This window comes from Blennius ocellaris (genome assembly GCF_963422515.1).
Source record: "Blennius ocellaris genome assembly, chromosome: 17".
NCBI lineage: Eukaryota > Metazoa > Chordata > Actinopteri > Blenniiformes > Blenniidae > Blennius > Blennius ocellaris.
Genome location: NC_137666.1, coordinates 2816100 through 2842470, shown reverse-complemented (window position 1 = coordinate 2842470; position 26371 = coordinate 2816100). Strand labels below are relative to the sequence as shown.

At 41.0% G+C, this 26371-nt stretch overlaps 1 protein-coding gene across 1 annotated transcript in view; it reads right to left on the bottom strand.

Moving 5' to 3' along the window:
* Nucleotides 1–730: 730 nt before the first annotated feature.
* The window catches only part of LOC308142841 (neurexin-3a-like), a 79221-nt gene continuing 53580 nt past the window's right edge, over nucleotides 731–26371 (bottom strand). Inside the window, exons 13-17 of the mRNA XM_080513431.1 lie at nucleotides 20733–20914; nucleotides 19772–19943; nucleotides 16156–16463; nucleotides 12671–12752; nucleotides 731–1055 (exon numbers count right to left, since the gene is read on the bottom strand). Of these exons, the coding sequence (XP_080369557.1) occupies nucleotides 751–1055; nucleotides 12671–12752; nucleotides 16156–16463; nucleotides 19772–19943; nucleotides 20733–20914 (1049 nt within the window). The 3' untranslated portion in view covers nucleotides 731–750. The remainder of the gene's footprint in view (nucleotides 1056–12670; nucleotides 12753–16155; nucleotides 16464–19771; nucleotides 19944–20732; nucleotides 20915–26371) is intronic.

The following is a 26371-nucleotide window of genomic DNA, read 5'->3' as shown; positions in this document are numbered from 1 at the left end:
CCAAGAGAAATCCGTTCCACAAAGCGAGTCACTGTGTCCGTCAGACAATGAGAGGAATTGTGGTGAATTAGACGCCAGAGCAAACAGATGCTATGAGATCCGCCCGTGGCTTATTTGCTCACTCGGGTTCCATTTTGTACACAGAAAGTCGTTTTTTTTTTCTTTTTCTTGCTGTTCTTTTTGTCTTTTTTTTCCTCTTTTGCTCAAAGCAAAAATAAGTAAGACACCACACTTATATTATTTATAAACCATACAAATTTTTGTAATACTTTGATACAAGAGTCCATTTTACTCGTACAATGATTGTGTGCCTGACCCCCCCTCTTGTTAAGCACTACATGTTGCTTACATGCTGAAAATGTATAAGATTATGAGCCTTTTGTAATTAACAATTTCACAAAAAATTGTTGAATGCCAAGGATCACATAGCTCTAAAAGTCACTTCGGAGAATGATGCTGTGAAATAGTTCTATACTGATAATGTCTCTGACCAGATAGAAGAGTAAGGTCTCTAAAGTTGCTATTTAACCTTGTCATTAAGCGTATGCTTAATAGTAAGTGTGCTTTATGTTACAGTACATATCATCAGTTCAACTACTCAGCACAGTATAAGATTATTCAAGTTCCATGTTATACCATCATTTGTCATAGCTCCTCACAAGGAAACTGGTTAAGTAAATGTTCTCTCGGTGCTTTCTTCCTTCCTTCCTTCCTTCCTTCCACTCTCTCGTGTTCACGAAAGTCTCACAGTCACACGTAGTACTCTTTATCCTTGTTTTTCTGTCTCTTGTTGCTGCCTTTCAAGCTCTGCTGCTTGTCTTTCATGACAGCGCCGTTGCTCTGCACTGCCGAGTTGGTTATGTAGTTCCTGCTCTCGTCCACCTGGTAGGAGCCTTCGTCCCTGTTCCTGTACTTATACATGGCATACAGAAGGATGAGGATGCACAGGGCGGCGGCCGCCACTATTCCGATGACCATCCCGGTGGTGCTGCTAGATTCGCGGACCACTTCCGAGGTCCCTGGAACTCGCCTGACGCCTGGCTCTGTGGGGAGTGCTGTGGGTATATTACGGAACATTGGGGAGGTTATTAACGGGCCCCTCAGCACGGTGCTGTCTACCTCAAAGGATGTGGGGCAATGGAAGCAACACTAGGTCTGGCTGGGGTTCTAGCTCGCGGTTACTCATTTCTGCCGGCCAGCTGTTTGGCCGGAGCACTGTGGAGGGTTGCGGCGGAGGCAGAGGTGGTGGTGGTGCGGCTCTGGTCGGCGGTTAGCGGTATGGCGGTAGTGGTAGTCCTACTGCGTCTGGAGGCGAAAGGTTTGTTAGGTCTAAAAGTCTCTGGGGGGGTGGGTGGGGGGGGGGGGGGGGAGGGGGGCGTTTGCTTTGTAGTCACCTTGAAAGCCTGACGTGGACCAGGTCTTATCTGCTACCAAGGAGAAGGCCGAGTAAAAATCTTCATCATCAGTAGGGGGCAGGTTAGACTTGAACGCTTTCCCAGAGCCATACCCGATATCACCAAGCCATCATCATCATCACAATCATCGCTGCCTCGGTCCGACAAGCAAGGTACCCCCCGCCTCAGTGGCCTTGGACAGGGACTCTTTGGTGGTCTCAATAATGGTGAGGAGTGGGTGGTGGGTTGAGGGAGTGGGAATGAAGGGTGCACGAGGAGCTACAGAGGGGTGCGCTAATGGATCCTCAAGTACTCTGATGACTAACTCGGCTCCTGGGATTTGGACAAGAGACAAGTAGGCACATTAGCGAGCAACACTGAGGCGTTGTAGAACACGCATACATTGATACAGGCGACAACAACACATACAAATTCAAACGGAATGTAAATAAAACCGTCGAAAACAGAAGGGCCATTAGCGGTCTGGTGAAGATGAGTCCATTCCAAACCCTCAACAAGCCGGTGTGAAACGGGCGCATCACACTTAAGATCCCCAGATTGTGTTCAAGTTGGTTTCATCTCTAGAAATGTGCACAGAAAGTGAGACTGAACGTGTCGTTCTCATTTGTTGTATATAGAAAATTTGATGAAAAAAAAAAACTGCTACAGAGCCGGAGTGACAAACATTAAAGCCTCGTCTACACGGGATTATTGTGTTTTCGTTTCAGAGACGACTTGAAAACTATGTAGTTGGCCGGGCCAGGCCAGGATTGCTACTGCGGGTGATTCAAATATAAAAACTACCAAGTCCCAGGAGGACATGAACTGGGAGTTATGACACTCTGGAGGCAAACATTGTTGTTATTGTCATTGTTGTTATTGCTGTATTTTTGGTGGCTCTGAGCACGGTTGTAGTGTAAACACTAGAAAATCCTATAGACGGGCCCTAAATCACATTGTTTCCCACACAACGCCATAACATAAAGTTTTTGACTTATTCAGTTCACTTTCAAGTCTCATTTTCATACAAAATATTATTTCAAATGACATAAACTCCAATATGAACACACGCTGGACATCTGAATAAATGTGTGCTTCAAAAACAAATGTGCTCATCTTGCCAAACCTTATTTGACTGGCGCTTTTAAAAAGGTTTAAGAAGCTTGAACAAATTATTTATTTATAATCTCCATTTGACCATACTTGAACAAAAATCTGCTATTGAAGTGGTAGGTTCGATTCCTTATGGGCCAAATTTATCACCTTAAACCTTTTTTTTTTTTCCTCAACATAAAATGTAGTTATAGTTCAACTATCAGTTCCCGGATGCAGAATCACTTTTCTGACTACTTCCAAGTCAGACATTGTTTCTGTGCAAATATTGAGATTGCAGACAGTGAACAATGGCGACAGTTCAATAAACACATCAGCTCGTTATTCAAGAAAAAGATGTTGAACTATAAGTTTTTATTTCCTTTGATTTAAACACACAGAGTCACCTGAATGTTCACTGCTGTGGCAAAGATTGCTAAAACGTCGAAGTTGATCCGATCTAGGTATTAACCGCACACTCGCCATTGTCAAAATGTGACATGTGAATAAATTAAACTAAAACTCATCCCTACAACTTAACAGCTATTTTCTTTTTTTCTCCTAATCACACGGGAAAGTCATGCCTTAACTCAAATTGTTTGAGCTGTTTGGTAAAACATCTGGAAAAATTGACTTTCTTAAAGGGTTTGACTTATTTTAAAGAGTGTGAAATGTAAAGAGTCTATATGTAGTTTGAAAAGTCTGGTTCAAAAAGTCTAGATGGGCTGTAAAGAATCCAGATTCTCCTTTGAAGACTTGCAGTTTACAGATGGAGAGTCAAGAGGCAGGACTTCTGTTTTAAACTATGTAAAAACTGTTTTTTCAAGTCGAGTTCTAAGAGTCTTGGTCATGTTGACAGACTTTGATTCTACTTTTTTGAAAGAACCTGTTTTAATCTTGTCTTTAAAAAAAAAAAAAGTCAAATTGAAAGAGACCAGAGAGTCTCTAAACACACAGTTTTAGTTCAATCAGTCATAATTAAAGTCGCAGGCGTCGCAGGAGTGAACATTCAAAGTGCCGTCGACATGCCGAGAAGAAAAGCATCAGCCGAACTTAAGGGAGCCTCGGACACACATTTCAGTTCATCAACATGCATTCACAGGCCTGAAGACAGACTGTTCATTACATTTTATTAAAAAAAAAAACTTCATTCCAATGCCACAGGTTCACATTCAGATGCAGTTTGCAAATTTTCTAAAGTTAGTTTTACAAATCTGGTGGAAAAATCTATTTCATACTTAATATTTTAAACCTGGTGGTTATTGATGCACGATTCATGTTTTCAACCGAGCAAAATACAATCTGTCGGGTGCAAGATACTCTGTAAACCGGATTAAAATGATCCTTTAATGCAAAAAGGTTCCATATTTGCAATTGGTACAAACAATTAAAAGCATGCAGATGTCCCAGATGGTTGTAAAATATACACTTATATAGCCAATAGTGTAAATTCCATATTATTATTTACAGGAAATTGAGTTTTAAATGAAAAGCTAAAAAGACAAATTGTGCAAACTGCATCTTGAGAAAAAAAAAAAAAGAAGTCAATAAACAAAACCACAATATATATATATATATATCTGAATATGTAAGAAATATAAAGTGTTGTCAACTTACATCAACAAATTGCCCGCATGATTTAGGCATGAAGAAAAGAATTTACAAAGGAAAAAGGTTGTGTAAGACTGTTGAATAGCCACTTGGTACCGTTAAAGATCATTTTTAGCCATTGTAGATTGTGTTCTATCTTAAAACATGACGGTACAGGGAGGCAACAACACATACATCCACACCACATAACATAAAAAATAAACACCATAATTCTGTTTTTTTTATGTTTTGCTTTTTTTTTTCCTGGTAAATAATTTGTCTTTACAAAAAAAATGTATGTATCTGCATCTTTTTTCTTTTTTTTTCTTTCCCCATTGGAAGAAGACTTCAATGGTGTCTAAAATCTATTCATGTTACAGTTTTTGCTTAATTTGTCATTTGTTCTTTAGTGTAGAATGGATGGATGACTCTTCATATTTTAATATCTCTAAAGACAAGGGAGAAGGTGAAGAAGGGGGCGGGACCTATGAACATACTACAGAGGAAATGAGGATGATGAGGGTGACAGTGTAAGTCAGTTGCCATGTCCATGTAAAGGCAGTACGAAGCGGTCGGGCGGCATTAGAGCTTGCTGTAAGGAAGGGATGGGGATATACAAACAATGAGCAATATACATGCCCATCTACAGAAAAGAACAGAAGAACTCTAACACTGACATGTCTTACAAACCCTAAACTGCAACTTCTTAGCCATGCAATTCATTTTTCTTTGTTTTATATTGTTTTAATCACAGTAAAGAATTATTCTCAAGAGTTTGGTCAAAAGATTTGGTATAAAATCTGAAGAAAATGGAACATATGTTGAGCTGTGAATCTGGAACTGCTTCACCGACTGATTTGTGGGTTAAAAACTTTTTTTAAAAATTGTTTTGCATTTGATGAATATATATTTTTTGTTTAGTTTTTTTTACGTTTATTTTGATTACGTTCGGTAGGTAAGTAGAAACACACAAGCTCGTCACTGAAGTAGTTCCAAATCTCCCCCCCCCAAAAAAAGTCAAATTATATCCCCCAAAAAAATCTTTCACACTGTGAGTTAATTAGATTAAATTATCTGTTTTCTTTTGCAAAAAAAAGAACAAAAACAACAAGAAAAAAAACAAACATACTTAGAATAAGCCAAAAAACATAATCAGAACCAAAATGCCAGTGATCAATTGGATAACTCCAAAAAATACGACCAGTTCAAACTATCAAATGAAAAAAAAAAAAAAAAGGTTAAAGATGAAAGAACAAAGCCATTAAAAAATTTTTTTGCACACACTACAACCAGATGCACACAATAGGAAACAGACACGTTTGAGAGAGGTGCTCGACCGTGGAGGACGGACGCCTCTCTCATGTGTTTTCTCGATGACAAAGTCTATCCGTAATGTTAGTCTTTAAACATGAACCGGCCGTGCAGTCTGGGTGTACATCAGAGAGAGATGGTGCTGGCTGAGAATGGGTTGTTATTGTTGTTGTTAATATTATCTCGCTTTGGTTTTAGTTGTACTGCAGGATGTTGATGCATGCTTAAAGTAAGTTGCATTTAGGGAAAGTAGAAAAGAAACAACACAGCAAACTGGGCGCAGGTAAGGACTTGAACCAATGTTAGAAGAATAAGACGGACCCTGTGTCCCAATCCCATAGGTTGAACTCGACGTTGACACTTTTGATATACAGTATATATATATATATATATATATGTGCTACAGGCGTGCAGCGTGACGCGGGGTCAAACGTGCAGCTTGGTAAAGCCCGTAATCCCATAATATCACTTTTATCACTTAACTCGTAATCTAATGTCTTTAAGAATTGATTTCATTTCCAATGTTGCCAAAAGCAGCAATGCAAGAAAAGAAAGAATATGCAATTGGGACACAGCGGAGGTTTAACCAATAGTAGTGAGGAACAGTAAGAAAAAAAAAAACTAAACAAACAAAAAAAACTAAACAAACACAAGACATAATGTTCATAATGTTGCACCAAATGTGAAATGTGATTTAATCTGAATATAAGTATGATGCTGCTGTCAAAAGACAAGAGTAAAGCTGATATCCACTCCTCTGAGGTTGCAGTTCGTGTGAGAGAGGCCTCGAATCAAATCATCTTAATGCGGCGCAATAGAAAGGCCAATGCGCCGGCGACCCCCGGACTGGACTCTGGTACTTCTCTCCTAAAAGTGTCCAGTTGGTTGAAAGTTGCAGGTGCGATCGTATTTCTTCCATCTCTATTATTTGTGTAATCGTCAATCGTGTCATCGCCATCCTAATGATAAAGAGGTACCATGACGACCTCGGACAGCCCCTCGGAAATTTTCAAAAAATGATCTATAAATGAAGAAATGAGTCCATCTGTATTTCTATTTATAAATGTTATGTTCTGGCTTAAAACAACTAAATAAGGGGAAATGGCTAAAGTTGCAGGAAATACTAAGAACAGATAAAATAGCTAAAACAACTTAAAAAAACCAACCTAATAAAATAGGAAAAATTGCTAATCTCACTAAAAACAAACTGAAATGAACTAATATTGCTAAAACGGTTCCAACTATTAGGAAATGCACAATGAATATAAATAGCTACAATAGCCAAGATGCATAAAAATGTTAAAAAGGGAAACGTCTGCTAAAAAAAGGGGAAAAAAGCTCAAATTTGCTTTAAAGGCAACATAAAAAGCTAATAAAATAAATCTAACTTATAGCTCTGAAACATCATGAATGCAGGGTTAGTTTTTAGTATTTTTTTGATTATTAATATCACATTTTTTGTGGCTTCAGGCAAATGTATTTGGTGGGAAATCACAAAAACAGGCTGGAGTTAGTTTCTAGACTCTTTTCTGAATCATAGCTTCAGGGGGTGACGAGACAGAACGTGAGCTTAACGTAATACAGATTTAATCGCTTTGCTCTTCTCTTTTCCCGTTTCATTCGAAGGCCATCGCCGGATGTCAGAGAGTGCAACTTCCTGCTGCCCTCTTTGGTTGTGGAGCTCAAAGTTCCTGATCTTTGTTCTGCTGGGAACTGACTCCTCTTTTAATACATGTTTTCTTAGAAGGTTCTTACTTACTGACTTACTTACGCAGTCGTTTCCCCCCGTTTATTTATGCAAAAGGAAAATAAAGGCTGTTGAGTCTGAGCAGGACTTTCACCTCATGAATATCCGACGTGAGGATTAGCGATGGGATACCAGCTTTAAACTTTGTCTTCTAACATATGACTGAATCATTTATTCTACATGTTTTCTTTGTGTCCATGTCGGTGGAAAATTAGAGAAAAATTCCATAAGATGGCAAATTTCTTGAGCAGTTTCAATGTATGTAAATGCAAACGATTTGCTAAAAATATATGGCTTTATACTCTATACCCTCTGTATTTTTCATGCAATTGATCTCCATTACTCAGTTGCCAGTTATGATTTGAAACAACTAAAAGACCACTTCTAAACTCGTAAAGCGGTTGTAAATTTAGAAAAACCGTTTGCCAACTTTCAGCCCGCTGGGATCCTTTTTTTTTCCTTTCCTGCCTGACTCGGGTCCAGATTTCTAGATTTATTCTGGTTTGCAGTGGATTTAAAAAGGTCTTACATCGCACCACGCAGACGCCATAGAATAAGTGACATGTTTGCAAAGCGGCCGTATATACACACGCGCCCAATGTGCGAAAGTTTGCATAAAGCGCCGAAGCAAAGACACACACACCGTCATGCGCTGTGTTTAGACAGCTGATTTGGTGGGAAATCAAAGTAATTTTTGTTCTGCAAGGCGGCCGAGGAAGAAAATTTAAGCTGCTGAAGCTTCTGTGCAGAAACTGTTCAAAAGAAAATTGACGTTTCCATCATCTTGCTGTGTTTTTTAATATTTAGAACCTTAAGACTGAAGGTTCTTTATGCCTTCATTTTTATTTATTTTTTACCTCAAAACATAATGTTGGGGCATCAGAAACCATCAAAAAGTAGAAAAGTGGACTGGAACCTCTGAATTTATTACTCCTCAATTAAAACATTCAATTAAGCTGAAAGTTTTATGTTGAGACCTAAACTACTATAATATTAAAAAAAATAACATCACATTTAACTTCATCTCGTTGCTTCATTCAAAATGATCAGTCAAGTTTGAGCTCTTTATCCAGAGACACTGAGGCTGATGTAAAAAGTAGAATACAGAGAAGTTTTTTTTTTTTTTTTTTTTTAACACCGATAGAATTCCGGGCTATAGGAAACGACAAGGCAATGAGGCTGACGCTAAATTACGCACATTTTGTGCTGCATGCCATTAGTAAACGATACATAGATAACTTTTTATGCCACTTACTTTAGTGGATTTTCACATAACAAAAAAAGCACAACATTGTTATGCGTCTCGTGTGACATAACAGGTAGCTGTTATTTTCTTATACATAATGTACAAGTGTTTGTGTCTGGCAGATTATTTCTCTGTTTTTACAACCTGAGGAAGCTCGTTTATTTTCCCTATAAGCAAAATAGTCATAAAATTTACTCATAAAATAATTGTTGCGCATCATACAAATGCATGCACTTTGGACTGTTTTAAATCACGTCTTAAAACCCACTTTTATTCTCAGTCGTTTAACACCGCGTGAGTTGTGTGGTCCCCTGTGTCCTTTATTTATTTTATTGTTCTTATTTATTTTTATTGCCTTTTAAGCGTTTTTATATTTCTATTGATTCTTTTAAATTGTTGTATTCTTATTTGTAGTTTTTTAACGTGTTTGTAGTTTTTAATCTGTTTTTATTTTTATTTTATGGTTTTTTTTAGTGTTGGACTGTTTAGTTTAGTTTTTTTTAGTTTTTTATGTGCAGTCACATGTGCAGCACTTTGGGAACACGTTGTTAAAATGTGCTATATAAATAAAAGTGGATTGGATTGGATGTTGTGACAACAAAAAACATTTACCAACCACACATATTAATAATTTTTGTGCCATACAGGTAGATAAATGTTCTTAATTGTGGGGAAGACATTTTCTCAAGTAATTTGTCAACTCTATTACAAAAATGATTGGACAATGTACGTTAAAGCACTACTGCTCCTTTAACGACTTTATGTGTCGGCTCAATAATTTGTGGCACTGATAGTATCTACAGTTTTACAGAACCTTGTGACAAGTTCACTTCCTGTGTATCAGAATCGGTTTTATTTGCCATCTTATGAAATAAACTGAGAGGAAAGAAAAAAAACAAAACAGAGAACAGAATCACTTGATGACTTCTCTGGACAAGCCAGATGGACGACCGCCACGCTGTCAAAAGTGAAGACAGTGTGGGTCTCAAGATACACGACATATTGATGACACTGCGACCGCACACAAAAAAATGAATAAATTAAAAAAAATGGCTAACAACTTAAACACAAATGCAGACAAAACAACCAAGTTGGTCTAAATGTGAGAGCGTGGGACAATCGTAAAGCATGCGGCGAAATGGTCACAGGTCACCCTGCACGGACTGGGTCGAGGAGTTTGAGAAATAATGGTGCCGGTGGTTGATCGAGAGGAATGGTAATGTGGAAAACATTAGTTTTCGTGGCAAAAGAAAGCCTTTTCATGCCATCTATGGATAAACATCTTCAAAGGCTTTACGATTTTACTGAGGTTCTTTTCTATTACTTGCCAATGAGGGATGCACATGTACCGATACAAGTATCGGGTATCGGTACCGATACTGCACTACTAGTGAAAACTCTCCGATACAACCTGGTGAGTACGACGTGACATCACGCGTCAGAAACGTCGCGCATAGGAACGCAAGAGAACACGAGCGTAACGAACATAAGATGGACTGCAAATCACGATTTGCCAAAATATCAAGACTAGGGGAAAGATAATTCATCACAACACCGGCAGCAGCCGGTGGCATTTGGACCTGCGCAGTTAATACGAAGTACGAAGTTACTGCGCAGCACGTAACCCCGAGCTATGCTACATGCTGCATGCTAAACGTGACTCGTTATGACCGATACACACTTTAGTAGCGAGCTGGAGTGTGCGTGGGCAAGCGGTGTACGACCTAAGGTATGCTTAAGGAAGTGTGCAGATAGACGCTCTGCGCACTGCGCTACGTGAACTTTAGACGGCCAAATCATACTTTCCAATCTTTGTGATCGCACGGACTGAACAACAAAGAGCGTCGACTTTGAGGTGTGCTTGTATGAAGACATCCCCATCCGTACAATCGCAATTCAAAAGAATATAAAGATAGGCAGATGGCTCAGAACTCTTTCTGTAAAGTATTTAAAAAAAATACCTTTAGGAAACAAAGAGAACGCCAGCTACCAGAAGTAGAAATGTATTTGCCATCGTTACGTTACGGGATTGAACACGTACTGAGGCAAACACTGAAACGTAGCATGAAAGAGTAGCTGGCTGGTAAAGGGTTAAAAGAATAACCTACGTTGTCATCTTGCCTTAAAAGTTGTTATTTACAGAGACGCTTTCCTTTTGAAGACGACGCAAGAGTCATCTGACCCTGTGTGGAATGTCAGACGCGTACAAAAGAGGGAAAGGAGACGCGTTTGTCAATTCCGTATCGTGACCTGATTTGAGTTCCTGTCTGCGTGAGAATAAACTCGATTTTGCGTCACTTGAGTATCCGTTTGCCGATTTGGAGGTGTGTGCCGCGTCGACCGAGAGGCAGAGGTGGTTCGTTTGCATAAGGAGTATCAGGCTTCATGGCGTTTAAGTACTTGCATCGGTACTCGTCGGTATCAGAAAGTAGCTTGTGGTTAGTACTTATACCAAATGTCGTATCGGTGCATCCCAACATGCAATCGATGTTATGGTCACTTCTTGTTTAATATAAAAAAAAATATTGATGGCAAGAAAAGGTTTTGGGGTTTTTTTGCCTCCGTTTTTGCGTCAAGAAAGGAATCGGGATGTGTTTTTGTTTGTTGTTTTTTTTTGAGAAGCTACAGGGTACAAAGGCGCATGGTACCCCAGAAAATACATGAAAACAACTAGCACCCACCGAAACATCATGCCACACTGAGGATGAGGCCAAAATACAAAAATGCATTTTTGGACAATTGGCGAATAGACGGGGATGATATCTTTACTAAGAAAATTTTAAAAATATAAGAATTATAAATAAATAAGCCAAAAACAAAAAAAGCATTGAGCTTAAAGAAATAATAATAATAATAAAAAGAAAAAAAAACAAGAAAATGAAAATAAGCAAAGGAAATTTCAAATCAAAGCATGCAGCTGTTAACATGATGTTAGGGTTAGAATGGTGTGAATTTCTGTGTAAACAAATGATTGGATGACTGGGGCCCTGTCTTTGTCTTTCTTCACAAATCCCCATGGATCTCAGGCTACACAGCACAGTTTTGTTTTTTTTGTTTAGTTTTTTTTTTTTTTTAAACCCATTTGCACCACAATATTTCACATAGAACCTGAAAAAATTTGGGAATGACCTTCCAAATGGATGAATGCAGTGGTGGCGATCGGCAGAATGAATATTCGAATAGATTAGTTAATGGATCAGCCGGGGCTCAGCCAACTCTGTGATCTGTTTAGTTGAAGGTAACGAATACCTTGTTGTACCCGTTTGACTGTAAAGTCTGTATAATTGCTGTCGGGCATGTTGAATTTAAAATAATTTACAATAGAAACTGTTATTTAAATAATGCGTCATGCCACTAAATTTAGATTAATATACCATTATCTACACTAAAACATGACTGCTGGCGGATTTCGGCTAAATTTCAAACGGAAATTCCCAAATTCTTTCAAACCGATTTTCTGAAGTGATCACATTTTAGATTGTTTTCCTTTTGTTTGTTGGTTTTTTTTGGGAATATTTAGATACAAAAAAAGACAGAATAACAAATACACCTAAAAGCAAAAGTATGACCCAAAAAAGGAAGAAAGAAAGAAAAAAAAAAAAGAAACCTCTACACAGAAATTCAATGATATCTGTTCTCTATCGCGAGTACCAACGCAAGCATCTAAATCTGGAAAGACGCGAATGGAGACAGAAAGGGAAAAAAAAAAAAAAAACATGTTCTGGACAACACTCACTGGAGCTGGAGACAAATGCCAAAACCAAAAACTTGTCAAAAAATGTGTTGTTTGACAGTCGAAATCAGTAGAGCAGCGAATGGCAGGAGCGATGGACTCCCAACATGATGGGACACGTTTTTTTTTTTTTTTTGCAGCATCAGCGCGGAGAACATGGTCCACCGTCATACAAATTGCAGCTCACCGGTGCCAGCGTGTACGAACCCGTATTATTTCTCTCAGCGGACGCCATTTGTATGCGTGTCGGTGACCATGTTGACCACGTTGGAGGACCCCATGTGCAAGTGTAGCTCATGATATCCTAAACTGAGCAGCTAGGACCCGACCGTTTGCCTGAACGTAGAAGTTCCACAGCTTTCAATTTGAACTCCATTTTTTTCTTTAGATTCAGTTATCCATTGTGTAGCTTGCTAGGCTGTCTTGGTTTAAATGAAGTTACACTTTGTCTAACCATGGGGGGGGGGGCGCGATGCTCTGAGGATTGCTTCGATCCTCGTGACGCGGATGAGTGAAAGCACAGAGAAAGCAAGCAAATGCAAACTAACCTAGCCCACCTGCATGGACAGTTTCGCACTCCTCCAGGTCTTCGTCGTCACTCGAACACTCTGCAGATGACACGATGTCATCCGATGTATGCTTCTTGGGCGGAGCGTTGGGACACCAGAGGTCACGTCCATAAAACGGTATAGCCACGGCGCAAAAGACCACAGAGGTGCAAGAAAGACAACGGAGAAGGTGCAGAAAGAGAAAAGGGGGGAGGGGGATAGATGAGAAAAGTTAGAATGTGAACGTGGGAGCTGGAGGTAAGGAAAACGACTTCATTCTTGATTAACGTCGCGCATCACTCTTCCAAATGCGTCGGTTGGCGTTCGTACGAGACAGACAACACAGTCGTTCCTGCGTATTGATGGAAAAATGTTGTGGCTGTCAACTCTGATTCACTTCAGGGCGATATTGTCCAATCAAAAGCGAAGACTTTCCCAAGGTCATGAGTTCCATGTTGGACAGTGTCACACGAAGTTGACCTCTGCAGAAAAACGATCCGTGCTGGGAGTGAGAACATTCGACAATCATCTCCTCTCTTGTTGCTGACATATCAGATCTGATCCAGAAATCTAAAAGAACCACTTACCAGCTTGAGTGAAGTCATCCCTCCTCTCTTTATCTACCACGATAACAGCTGTCGAGATATTCCTCCCTTGTATTCCATCATTTCTCAAATCTAGCTGAAATTCCTAAGAATTACCGGCTCCAATCTTTCTATAACGTCTAAAACCTTTTGTCAGATTTCCAATGCGTGATTTCATTTAAAGATTCTGGGAAGATCTGCGGAATCTACACAATGCCGTCGCCGGCGAGCACTTTCTGTCTGCTTTCCAGCCTCCTCAGAATCACCTTCGGCCTCCTGATTGCATCTGATTCATCCATTCAAGTATTCACTGAACTATCCAACACATACCTGGGCCGGTTCACCGGGTTCTCCTTCAACTTTCTCAACCGTGAAAACATTGACGTTCTCCTCATGGCTTCAAATCTGTTTCCCAGTCCTCTTAAAGAGGACTTCCAACCCGCACCAAAAACACGACTGCTCTGCAGATTTCCACCTTCGCCACCTCATCCATCCCTCTCGGCCAGCAGCACCGCCACCCTGGTCAACTTCCATATCTTTTCTCTCTGGTCCACCTCTCAAAAACCCTTACACGGGACTACGTGACTTCAGACTGGAGCTTAATTCACATGGTAACAGGTAATAACTGCTCTTGGTGTTCTTAGGTGGCAATACAATGAAACATGTCAAATGCCAATTAGTTATTGTGATAAAAATGAAAATCCTTTAAATGCTTAAAGGCCAAAAAGAAGGAAAAGCTGTTTGCTCATCAAACGCTTGATTTTCTCGTGGCGGGCCTCGGTAATTAACGTGACACTGACAACCAGATGACATGGACTAATGATCTTTTTTTTGTATTTACATCCATAATTCAGGCGGACAGCCACAAGGCAGAGTGAGTATTCACGTCGTAAAAGCGATCCAATCCGAACCAGATGTCTCGCATTAGGTGCCAATGATCAAGGAACCTTGTTAGGAACAGCGTGTTTGTTTGTTTTCTGTTCTTTATGCCATTGACATGCAAAGGTTAATCATTCCAAGACACTCCCCCCCCCCAAAAAAAGAGAAGAGGCCTGAACTTTAACACATACGTCCACTGACGTTCCCATATTGCTTTTGGACGCCGGGAGGCTTTGTACTGGCACTCTGCCTCTAAAAGTTCAGATTATTCGAGTCTCCCTCTGCGGGTGGACACATGCAGTTTGACACCAGCCGTTAGAAGAGCGACCCGCAGATCCTGTACACATTGTGGAGGTTATGAAACTTTTTCTAGATGCAGGAAACACGCAGGCAGCGGTCAGCTCGGGGAGGGGAAAGTAGATTTTTTTTTTTTTTTTAAATTACAGATTCCTCGCAAACTAAAATCTTTCACAGTACGACACTTTATTCCAGATCCTTGTCTTTTAGAGCTTTATAATTGGCTTGCCAGACTCACTGTGTTTAATAAAATGTTCCCAACAGGCTTTCATTCAACGAGAAACAGACTCATTGCTTTTTGCTCTATTTCTGCTCGAGATTGAGATTTGACTTCTAATGACATTTGGGCTCAAACAAAAGGTTCTGTTATTTGTTTTCTATATTATTTACTTGGCCCAGCTTTAACCAGTAGGTCAAAAGTTAAACAACTACACGAATCCCACACGATACATAGATGTCCATTGTTTGCCAAGCAGATGTGTATTTTTGCAGCTGGATATATACATAAAGCTGAGAGTGGGCTGAAAATTGGGGGATTTTGGGGGATTTGGGACTGGAAAAAAAAAAAAAAAAATCAACATATGGCTGCACAACTAAGATCTAATAGAGCAGGGATGTCAAACTTAAGGCACACAAGAGGCTGAAAACCGACCCGCCAAACTGTAAAAATCGCAATGAGAATATTTTTTTAAAGCAAATTTACTAAGAACAGTGAACACAACGCTGGAATCTGAGTTAAGACATCAGCGTGAGAGCTTGTGACCTGGAAAAGTCGCCCGTGCAGTCAGGGGGCATGTAAAATGCAACATTTATGGACATTTCACTATATTTTGCACCAGGAGGTTTTATTAAAATTGGCTTTATGTTGAGGTGGTAGTTATTTTCAGTGGTACTTGTTTGGTTTTGTGAAAATATAGACATTTTCATCATGTATACTCTGCGCCACAAGAAAGAAAGAAAGTGAACCGTAAAGGTTATTTTTGACACATCTGACATCTGAGGTTCAGAAGCTGTTTTGGCAGCGGGGAGGGGTGGGGGGGGGGGGTAAGAAAAGCTAAAGATATTTAACTCTCTGGGGCATCATGGTGGTGGCATTTTGTGCCGTTTTTCACTACAATTGATTCTTCCTTTATATCTCAGATATAAAATCCTTAAACCTTGCCTTTTTTGGTGTCATTTTGTTCAGGACAACCTCATAAATGCATTTCTGAAGTATTTTCATCACTGTGGCATACTGTATTAAAACAGTGGATCTAAAAACACCATAGAATTACAAATTCGGGTGGTAAAAACATAGATTTATTGACTATAAAAGTCACAGACATGGTTAACGAATCATTTTGTTTACTTGTAAAGTAAGTCTAAACTACAATTAACTAAAATTTATCAAAACGGGACTGAAAAAACAGTTCTATACAGATATTTACAGTGAAATAGAAGCACTGCCACAGGCGTTTTTGTAAAACTATTTACAAAAGGTCACACATATTTTTCCTCACATCTTTATTTGGGCAATCAACGTCATTTAAAAACGAGCTTGTAGTTTTATATGTGCACTTTCGACACGGATTGAAACACTGGACCAGATGACGCTGTGCTGTGACGCTACTGCCTTTTCAAACGGTCATGTTGACGAGGACTCACCGGTGAGTCCATAGGCCCCAGAGGGTGAATAGTGAAACCAATGGAAAAGTGGATTTACCTGTTCAGTGTAGCGTGATTATAAACCCATACCTGTACAGTTGAAGAGGATCTGTGCTTCCTTGTGGTGGTGGTGGACATCATGGTGGTGGTCTCGATGAAGGTGGTGGAGATCTCGGGAGACATGGGGGTGGATCTGGCCGAACCGCCCGCGTTGGGCACGTCTCCAACCAGCCTCACGCTGCCGTTGATCTTGATGTTGGGGTTCCCCTCCACGGCCATGTTCAACACCTTCAGGCCGTTGTAGTAGAGGCCCGACAGCTGACCCTGATACGGCCGTCCGCGGTCAGTGCCGCCGATTGCGACCGTCGCTTGGGTGTTGAAAATCGTAAGCTGTCGTCCTATGAGGAAGATATTCAGGGAACAGTTTTATTATAAGACAAGCAGTGAAAAAAAAAAAAGTATACAAGCTCATTAGCGTAATCTCAATGTACTACTTCAAGAAGGTATTTCGGCTATGTGCATTAGGTAAAGCTCGATGGTAGATTTTACGGCCTGGGGCATCATCTAACATGGTGGCAAATCATGCCAAGACATGTGATCGAAATTTTCCTTTTGCCAAATTGTTGAAACACTTTATCTATAAACCATCCAAAGATGTTTCCGCCGGATCTCTGATCTGCGTTACTTCAGGAGCAACGAGGTTCTTGTTTTCATTAAATAGAAGTTTAGCGATATCGTAACAGTTCAATGAGCAGGGACAGATTCAATTTGCAGCTCTTCTATAGTCTTTTAGTGCAAGAGCAATTAGTAACAAGGCAGCTAAAGGGAGCTTCAGTTACTAAATGATTTCAGCAAAAAAACAACAAAAAAAAAGTCAGTTGTGAGGTGTCAGCACAAATAATGATCTATACATTCATGAGCCACATAAAAACATTCTTGTGGCACTTTCTCGTAAATACACAGCATTGTGTTGCGTGCACAGTTTCAAAACAAGAGGATTCATTGGTTCCAAGTCTGGAAAAAATCGCCAAAATATCAAAACCCTGCAAACAGACAAACGGACGTGCGGCAGCTTTCACAACACAAGAACAGTGAGCAGATAGAGAAATACATTTATCTTAAATTACCTTTCTCCTGCAGCCATTCTTCAACTGGTCGGGTATATTTGAAAGGAATTTTCTTATTGGCCATTTGTAAGCGTTCAACGTCGCTGTTCCCTTTAAAGTTTAAGAAAACATTTATGAGGACATTTATTATATGTCATGGCGGTCATGTCACATGAAGGAAAGAAGACGTTCCCCCCGCTGAATATTTAGAAAAGGTTAGAATGGTTTTAGCTGAAGGTTACAGTTGTTTTTATGAGACACGTTCCTGAGGCTCATTTCATTCGTTTATTGAGAATAAAAAAACACAAAAACCCCCAATTTTTCTTCTTAAATTTTTTTGAAGAAAGTGTGCACAGATGTCAACAGTCACATGATAGTACATCCTCTTCACTATTTCTCTCTTCTTTCTACATACTGTATCTAATGTATTTCCACATATGAATGAGGTTTTCATACTATGGATGTGTCTTTTTCCTGCTTATGTCATCCAACACCATATCCGATCTGTCACATAAGAGCAAAATAATTGGAATTGGATGACATTACGATGACTGTAAATAAGATATTTCCTCACTTAATTGATCGATTTGTATTTTCCACAGTAATAGAAATTATATTCAATACTGAGATATTTTAATAAATTACTTCAAAGCTTCACTATCACTCGATTTTTAATGTAAAATCATGCCGTGAAGTGCTCTTTAAGGCGAGTATCAATTCCTTGGTCCTCATTTTTGCGGTTTCTGAATTGCAGATAGTCGCGTAAAATATACACGTAAAGTATATTAGTTAGTGGCGATCGTTCTTCCTCCAGTGCTTGTATTTCACCTCCTGGATGCTGATCGTAATGATCACAACGTGCTGGAACACATCATGTGCACACTTTCTGGAAATGAAAGACAAATTGACATTTTTAATTTAAAACAAAACAAAACAAATAAAAAGATGTGCCTGGAGTTAAGGAACAAACAAAAACATAAGAGCATTTGTATTTTAGTGCATCAAAACACCTTGCACAGACTTTTCTCAAAACTTTTTTTTTCAAAAAACCAATCGCTGCTTGAAAGGGTTCGGGTCAAACATTTAGCGCAGGTCATTGGACAACGTGTGCCTTCGTACAGGACGAGATATTATCTGGAGAACAAAACGATACCGATGAGCTCTCGTGTGGTGATCAACACCCCGTCGCTGTTACTGTTCGGTTAATTTAAACTTCTCACGTCTGAAATCTGGCCCGTGTGGCCTTTCAGCCATGTGCCCTTCCTGTCTGCGTTGGGTTTTTTGTGTGTGTGTGTTTCCCCCCCCCCCCCCCCCCCCCCCATACAGGTTGCATGAACAAACAGGCCCGCAGTCAGTCAGGCCATCGTTCTACTTCTCTTAAGTGTGAAACAAGTGTGGAGTTTGGGGGCCGGGAGACGCCACACAAACGAAAGCACTCATCCTCTGCCAAGCTGCGCGGTTTTTCTAAATGCCACTTGTGCAAAGAGTGAGATGTGGAGGATGTGGATTATTACACGTTTCCCTTTCATTCACACAGGACCTTTTCCTCTGATGTGCTGAAAAGGCTGATAGATGTTCCTTCACGTTGAGGGGAAACTTCTTTCTTTTTGACGTCGGGACGCAGGTTGCTTACTGTCAGGCTCAAGTCATCACTTTTCATGCAGATCTGAAGCAAATTAATAAATAGTTTGTGAAATATATATTTAATTTTGCAATAATTCCTATTTTAGTTCTGAAAATCTTTTGACACATTTTCTTGTTGCCAAATTCAGTCCCTCATTAGTTTAGTTATGTAACAATTTATGTAATAATACTCCATCACTGGTATCGAACTGGAGCACGTATTTCCTTCCAGCTGAAATATGAAAAAGCTGGTGAGTTCAAAATTTTGAATTCTTGACATTCAGATCACGTTAAAATAGATTTCTAATAGTAAATAGTTATTTAATGCTTTTCAAAGTGTGGTGGTAGCTCTCAATATTCTTACAGTACGGCCTGCGACCACTGCCCCTATTATACCAGTGGTTTGCAATAAAGTTTTTTTTACACACAACATGCTGTGCTCTACTGTAAAAAGATTTAAACATAAGCATATTTTGCACCTTTGTAGATTATGATTGTGGAATTGAAATAAAAAATATCAAAATATTGCTCCTATCTCTCACCAGAAAAAAACAGTTATTTTTTCCACATTTACAAAAAAAAAAAAAGGATTAATTTCAGCATCTTGTTTAGATTTACTATAAAAGACAAATATTCAACCCGTGTTTAATGTGTCCTTTGAGTGATCCTCTCACTACTGTAAATCACCTGCGCTGGGATCAGCTCTTCACATGTTGTAATTTCTGCAGGTGACCAACAGAGGTCCACAGAGTTCAAAGATTTGACTGTAAACGTTAAAGCAGCTGTTGATTTGAGTTGGTGGAAGCCGTTTGCACAGGCCTGCATCCCCCCCCCCCCCCCCCGCCCCCCCCCCCCCCCAGACTGCCTCAGAGCTCACCGGTTCCCCCAGAGGAACACGTCCTCTCCTGTGAGGCAGACGCCGCCCAGTGACCTTTCACGTTGTAATCACACGGCAGCGGCGCTCCCTGACACTGTACCTGTGGGGAAGTGCTCGTTGATGGACCAGTTGTCCACCTGCAGTGTGGCGTTCCCGCCGTTCCTGGTGAACCGGACCACGTGATACTTCCCGTCGTTCACCGGGGTGCTGCTCTCCTCCACGCTGATGTCCACCGTGCCGATGTTGAACGTCACTCCAATCTTGCCTTGTTGCTAGAATTGGAAAGCGCAACGTTGAGTTTGACATTTTAGACACATTCAGAATGAGGCGCAGGGACGGTGGGATGGCGGTGAGCGTTTCATATTAAATGTGACCCCCGATTGGCTTTAAATTCAGCTCATTGAATCCGGATAGAAGTATTTGATCTTTTATATTTAGTTCAACGATATTTATAATAAAATATGAAGAATTGAAATAACTGGTTATGAGAGCATCTTCCTTGAATTGCTACTCTTTTAAATCTCTCTTAAAAGCCCATTTCTATAGACTCGCTTTTAATTGAAGCGTACCTTTTGTTTTACTGGCTTTATTTATTCTACTGATCTATTTCTACTCAAAATTATGCCCCGTCTATCTTTTATATGCTCTTTTTAGCCACCGAGGCCAGTGGTGTTTTGTTGCCAATAATTTCCTCCTTTGTTTGTGTGTTTTTCCTTTAAAGTACTTTGTGTAACAACTGTTCTTAAAAGTGCTATATAAATAAAGTTATTATTTTATGATTTTTTTTAAGTTATTGCCCAAGTTGCAAAGACATCTGTGTGCTGCATGTCTGTTTGGAACCACATCACAATCATAGAATAGATTATAGTCCAGAAATGCACTCGTAGTAATTAAAATATTAGGATTTTTGCAGTTTGTATCAATTACAATGTTATAACCTGTGTGTACTGTTCACCCTCACTCAGAAAAATGTTTGTATTTCACATAAAAACACAAAACAAAGTTACTCACACACGACTAATAAAAGAGATGAGTGAAGCAGAGAGTGCATCTAAACTCACTATGTGCAGCATGAGGTAGTCTCCCAGGCCGGTTGCACTGTCGATTCGGACCAGGATGCCGTCCTTCAGGGAGGTGCTGAAGCCCACCGTCAGCCTGTCCGTCCTGGTGCTCGGTCTCTCGTTGGCCGGCCAGTTGAACGTGATGAGGCCTCCTCCTTTGCCAAAAATGTACGTCGTCCCGGCTGAAAATGAGAAAAAAACAAGTTGAAACATTGGAAAAAAGGTGAACCTTCAGGTCAAACTTGTGTATTTAATGTCTGATGAGTGTACTCGTTTGACTGATTTGCTAAGTTTCAACCACAAACAGAATCATTGTGAAACGTTTGACACTGCAAACACTAATTGACGCAACAATTTGACAAGGTGAACCCACCAAGTGTCAATGCGTCCCCGTTATCACGGCATCTCCCACGATTTCGTCGAGCCAGGCACGGCCGATTCACTCACACGCTAATGCACAAGAACACTGTCGGACCCGTGCACGCTCGTCGGATCGCTAATGCTAATGAACCGGGTCCAGGCGGATGATACAATCCTTCGCCGAGGCAGATAATGCCAGTCATAATGGTGCTTTGTTGCCGGAGCCCGGAAACCCCTCACTTGCCCGTACAAATTAGGACCCCGGTGAAATCATAGCCCTCCCCTGGAGAGTGCTCAGATTTACTTCATTCATCTCCGAATACAATGTGCTAATTCTGTTCAGTGTGCCCCACCCCCCCCAAAAAAAAAACCCACACAGAACGGAGATCCGTTCATACATCTGCACCGTTAGATTGACGCATGGGTCTCCTGTAATTTCAGGGTAAATTACACTGCAACTCATACATTTCTGCAATGCCATACAACCGGAGTGTGTCGTACAATTTATTTCAAGTACATATTTAAAGAGTAGTGGTATTTACCAGTTCAGTGAAAGTGGTGCATAGAAAGAACAAGTAAAGCTGCATTTACTGAATGCTGACATAGGGAGGAGTTTAGTGAAATAGTAACAACGCTGTGGCGACGACATCAGTGGAGAGAGAGCGCGAACAAGCAATAAACAGTTTTAAGTCCAGTTTAACGGCATCATTTTGGCGTTTTTTTATTTTTTTTTATTTCAGAGAAAATCTCGTTTTTACATGTCAACGTTTTGCCAAACAGTGTAGTTCGCATGCCAGGCCACAGGTTGGTACTGTTGATTGTTTTTGTGATGAAAGCACACACACACACACACGCTGTAAACATTAGCAATGGCGAGTACACAGACATCATATGCAATGAATTTGATTGACATTACTGGTGACTCGCATCTGTGAAACTTCAAATATGAACCAAAACTCTAGAGTATGAAGTTTTGGAGTCATGCCACGACTCGCGCAGGTGCAGAGGAACTATTTATGAGGGAGGAGATGCAGCATTTCCGTCAAACAAGTAGACAAGCCTGCAGTTCTTCCGGAAAGTCTCGTTTTCGCTCGTCTACACGAGCCATTTACAAAAAGTTGCATTTTCAATTAAGCTCATTGACCCCGTATTGAGTGTCACTCTTCTACCCACAGTGTAGTTTACATCACGTGTCTTGTACAAAGCTCAAATAGAGCAAATAAACTCCTCCGTAGATGTGGTGCACATGTACAATAATCTGGAAGTGGATGGCAGGAAGTAGCCTCTTTGGTGTTGCTGAAACAAAACCCTCTGACTATGGATGGTGCGTTCTCCGACTAAGCACTTCCTCGCCCATGTGCATGCTCACACAGGCTCTTCTACCAGTATCCCTGGCAGCAATGATTGCTGAACCACAGCACAGTTTGTTTGGAAGCGGACCAATACCTACTTTAACAATGTCCGCTTCCACAAATAAATATCACTGACAGCCTAACTACATTTGTTTTTTTAATTATACTGTGCAAAGCTGACAAGTGGGAACATACTTTCATTTTAAACCAAATGGAGGGGCCACTCAAGCCCATGCGTCTTGGATCGGCTCCCAGGACTTGAATATCCCAATTTGGGCTCATCATCCTGCTCTTCTCTCCAAGGTGGGGTCTCGCACTCGGAAGCGATCGGTAGGAAGAAAGGCAGTCGGTTCATTCTTTTGGTGCAAACTCGTCCCTATCAAACGGCTGTGCAGGCTGAATCGGTTAATGGGGGGGGGGGGGGGGGGTCTGGGTTTATTCCAGCTCGAGGCACGCCGAGCAGCCTTGAGCCCGTCTCGCTTCCAGTCCTCACGCCCACCCGGCGCATCGTGGAGTGCAAATTCGCACGGAGTCACAACCTGGCTCGATGAGCGCGTTTCAGTGGAGGGACAAACTAGAGATACGCAGCCAAACCAACTTTCACTTCTGAAAAGAGGATATTCTTAGTTTTTGGGTAAAGAAAAAAGAAAAAAAGGGATTAAATGCAATTTGATTTTGTGATCAATTGTACTCCGACTACATATTCACTAAAAACTGAACAGAAATTCATTACAGGAAACTCGTTATTAAGAAGCAGAGATGGGCAACTTAACCCCAACAAATACGGTTCTTGTATGTTTTTTTTTTTTATGTATTTAGATGGTGAATGGAGTTCATTTATATGGTGCCATTCCACAGATGTTAAAGCCCCCAAAGTGCCAATGGAGGCAGCTGCCACACTCAGGCCATCCATTGGGAGCAGTCTGGGGTTCAGTGTCTTGCTCAAGGACACTTCAACACGTGGTCAGATCTTAATTAACCCTTTATAAGGATTGTGGCCATCCTTGGCTTCTTTTTTTTTAATTCTTTAACGTCCTTTCTAACCAACTGAAGTTAATAGCAGGCACAGAATACACAATTCAATGTTTATGGGCTACAATGAGAGATGTGTTAGCTCAGTGTAACCCAACTTTACAAAGTTGGGATGTATTACTCAATAACATACGCGTCACACAAGAAATCTATATTTTTAATGAACTTCAAAAAGGAGCGTAAAACTGACATTTCTTTATACCATTAATGGCATTTGGGGTTTTTTAAAACTCATTTTAAAATGAACAAAAGAGATAACTTGGTAAGGCTTAAAGGAAACTGTTCAGTATTTTTAAATAGTGCTCTATAAAGAATGAAGAAACATTGTATTGTCCGTAGTCTTTAGACCTGGAGTTCCACAAGGCTCTGTGTTGGGACCCAAAGTGTTAACTTTATCCATTCCTAATACTCATGGACTTTAGTGAAAAGCATTAACTTTACTATACGTCTGTCAGATGACTTTGCTATTTTATTCATATTGTGCTAATTACCACAATCTAATCTTTTAAATGTTTGCTTCATTCACTTAGAAACGCTCATATAGGCATGCAATTTGCAAATTGCTATAACACAACACCCGTCCTTTCAGTATGGTAATGCCACTCTCATATTGGATTACCTCAATATGAGGTTAAATAAATCACAGGTAATGCCTCTGTTGAAGCTATTTAAACTACTGTTAAACACAAGTTGTGCACCTGCCAGCAGTAGCAACTTGAGTGAAGACAACAGTGTCTGTTAATGTTTGCTGAGTAAAAAGTTTTTTTTAATTCATTTTGACACTGTATCTGTGTTTGACACTGCATACAGGTAAATATCAACCCTTTTAAAGTGCAAAATCATTAAAAAGAAAAATGTTATGGTTCAGTGAGTCTTATAGCTTGAAGGAAACATTTATGATCCAAGAATCAAAACACCTGCAAAGGCTAAAGTCCAATTAGACACAGCTAATAAGACGGAGTGGAAAATGGCAGGATTTATTTCTGGAGCTTGTTTCATTGTGGAAAAACCAGAGCGACGTGAAAGCATTTATTCTTTTCATGTGTGTCAGGGACGAGTTATACCGATATTGAGGTAAAAGTTGCCATAATAAATAATTCCAAGTATCTTTCCACTCACCATGGCCACCCTTCAGTGACGCTGGAGACCGGTATATGGAGACGGGAGAAAAGGAGTGGTGCCTCGTCACATGCAGACGCTGCTGCTCCGAGACAGAACGCGAGACCGCTACCACTTTAGGTCGAATGGCGCTCCCGAGGTTCTCCAGCCGCCCCGACCGGGGCGAGCCTTGCTTTGTGGACGCGCCGACGCAACCCAGCACGAGCCACCACATCCAGGCGCTCTGATAGAGAACGTTGAGTCCAGGGAGTCGACGGGAACTCCTTCTCGCAGGACCCCGTGAGGTTAAAGTACCACCAGGACACATGATGGCCAAAAACGGTCTAAGTGGTGATAAAGTGAAATCGTGTTCTACACATCAACAGTCTCATGGCTGGGAAAAAAAAACGCCAGGAATCGAACAAGGCTGTCACTTCTTGGGATTTCTATTTACGCACGTGGCAACACCAAATGGAATCAATTAACCCCAAAAAAAGGAGGGGGGGGGGGGGGAGAGAAAAAAAAAAAGTTGATCTAATTCCTCAAACGTGCCACATGGCCTGCGAAGGAGCCGGGATGGGTGGGAATCTCCTGCAGCCTCCTCGGTGCATGACTGGTGGATTGACTTGTGGTGCCGTTTGCAAGCTCACTCCTCCATCTCCCCCCCCCCCCGTCCATCACCCGCTTGCTTCCCTCTCAGAAAGACATCCAAAGGTCCTCTTGGAAAGAAAGGAAACTCAAAGCCGGGGAGAGAAGGACGCCCGTCCGCCGCCTGAACTTGCACTCGGTCGTTGAACAGAGCGACATACATCCGCCGGACCACTTTTTGTCCCCCTCAGCATGTTTTTCTTTCAGTTTCATACCCTGAAGATGAAAGTCTCCCGTTCAGCAAAGTACCAACCCCACCCCCCCACCCCCCCACCCCCCCTCGGGCCAACGAGGCGAGAAAATTCCCACGGTTCGGCTTGAGCCTGGACCCTTCGACGTGTTCTCGATCTAGCCACGCGTGCCTTCCAATAAAGACGGCGGCAAGCAATGATTTGGATCCCAGAGCAGCCACGGGATGAGAGAGCGCGAGGGTGGGGTGAGGCGGGATGGAGGAGGCTGGAGGGGTGAGGGTGCCTGGGACTTGCGGAGAGAGAGAGAGATATAGCGAAGGCAGAGGAGAGGTGACTGTCGTTGAGGATAAGGGAATGTGGCTGCAAATGGCAAGATAGAAATAGCAGCCGGCTGTAAATATTGACAGAGACAGTTCAAAAAAAAAAAAAGAGAGAGAGAGAGAGAGAGAGAGAGAGAGCTGGAGGACACCAGTGCGAAAGGCATAGCGTGTTCATTGTGAAGGGGGAATGTAAATGAAAGTGCGGATGGCGACAGAAGGAACACACAGCAGAGGGGAAAGACAAAGACAGATTATATGTGGATAGATAATCTGTGCTCTGTGAGCAACTCCAGAGAGAGAAGCAAATTAACCCTTAAATGACTCGCTGGTGACAATAACCAGACCTGAACCAGTCAACCCAGTAAGCAGTATAATCCTGACAACACTGCAACTCTAATTAGGGAGAACACGTCTTATTTTGAAGGGAAAGTATTTATGGAATACATGAACGCGGTTGATATATTTGAATCTACAGCGAAACGACAACATTTTAAGGTGACAAGAAATTAATTCTTTTTGCACCTCCGTTTACGTGACAACAGTGCGAAGAGTCACTGAAAACTATCCGACTTTGTCTCCATGCAAACGGGGCAAAATGCAACTTTTCTGAAATGCTGCTACTGCACACGTGCAAAAGG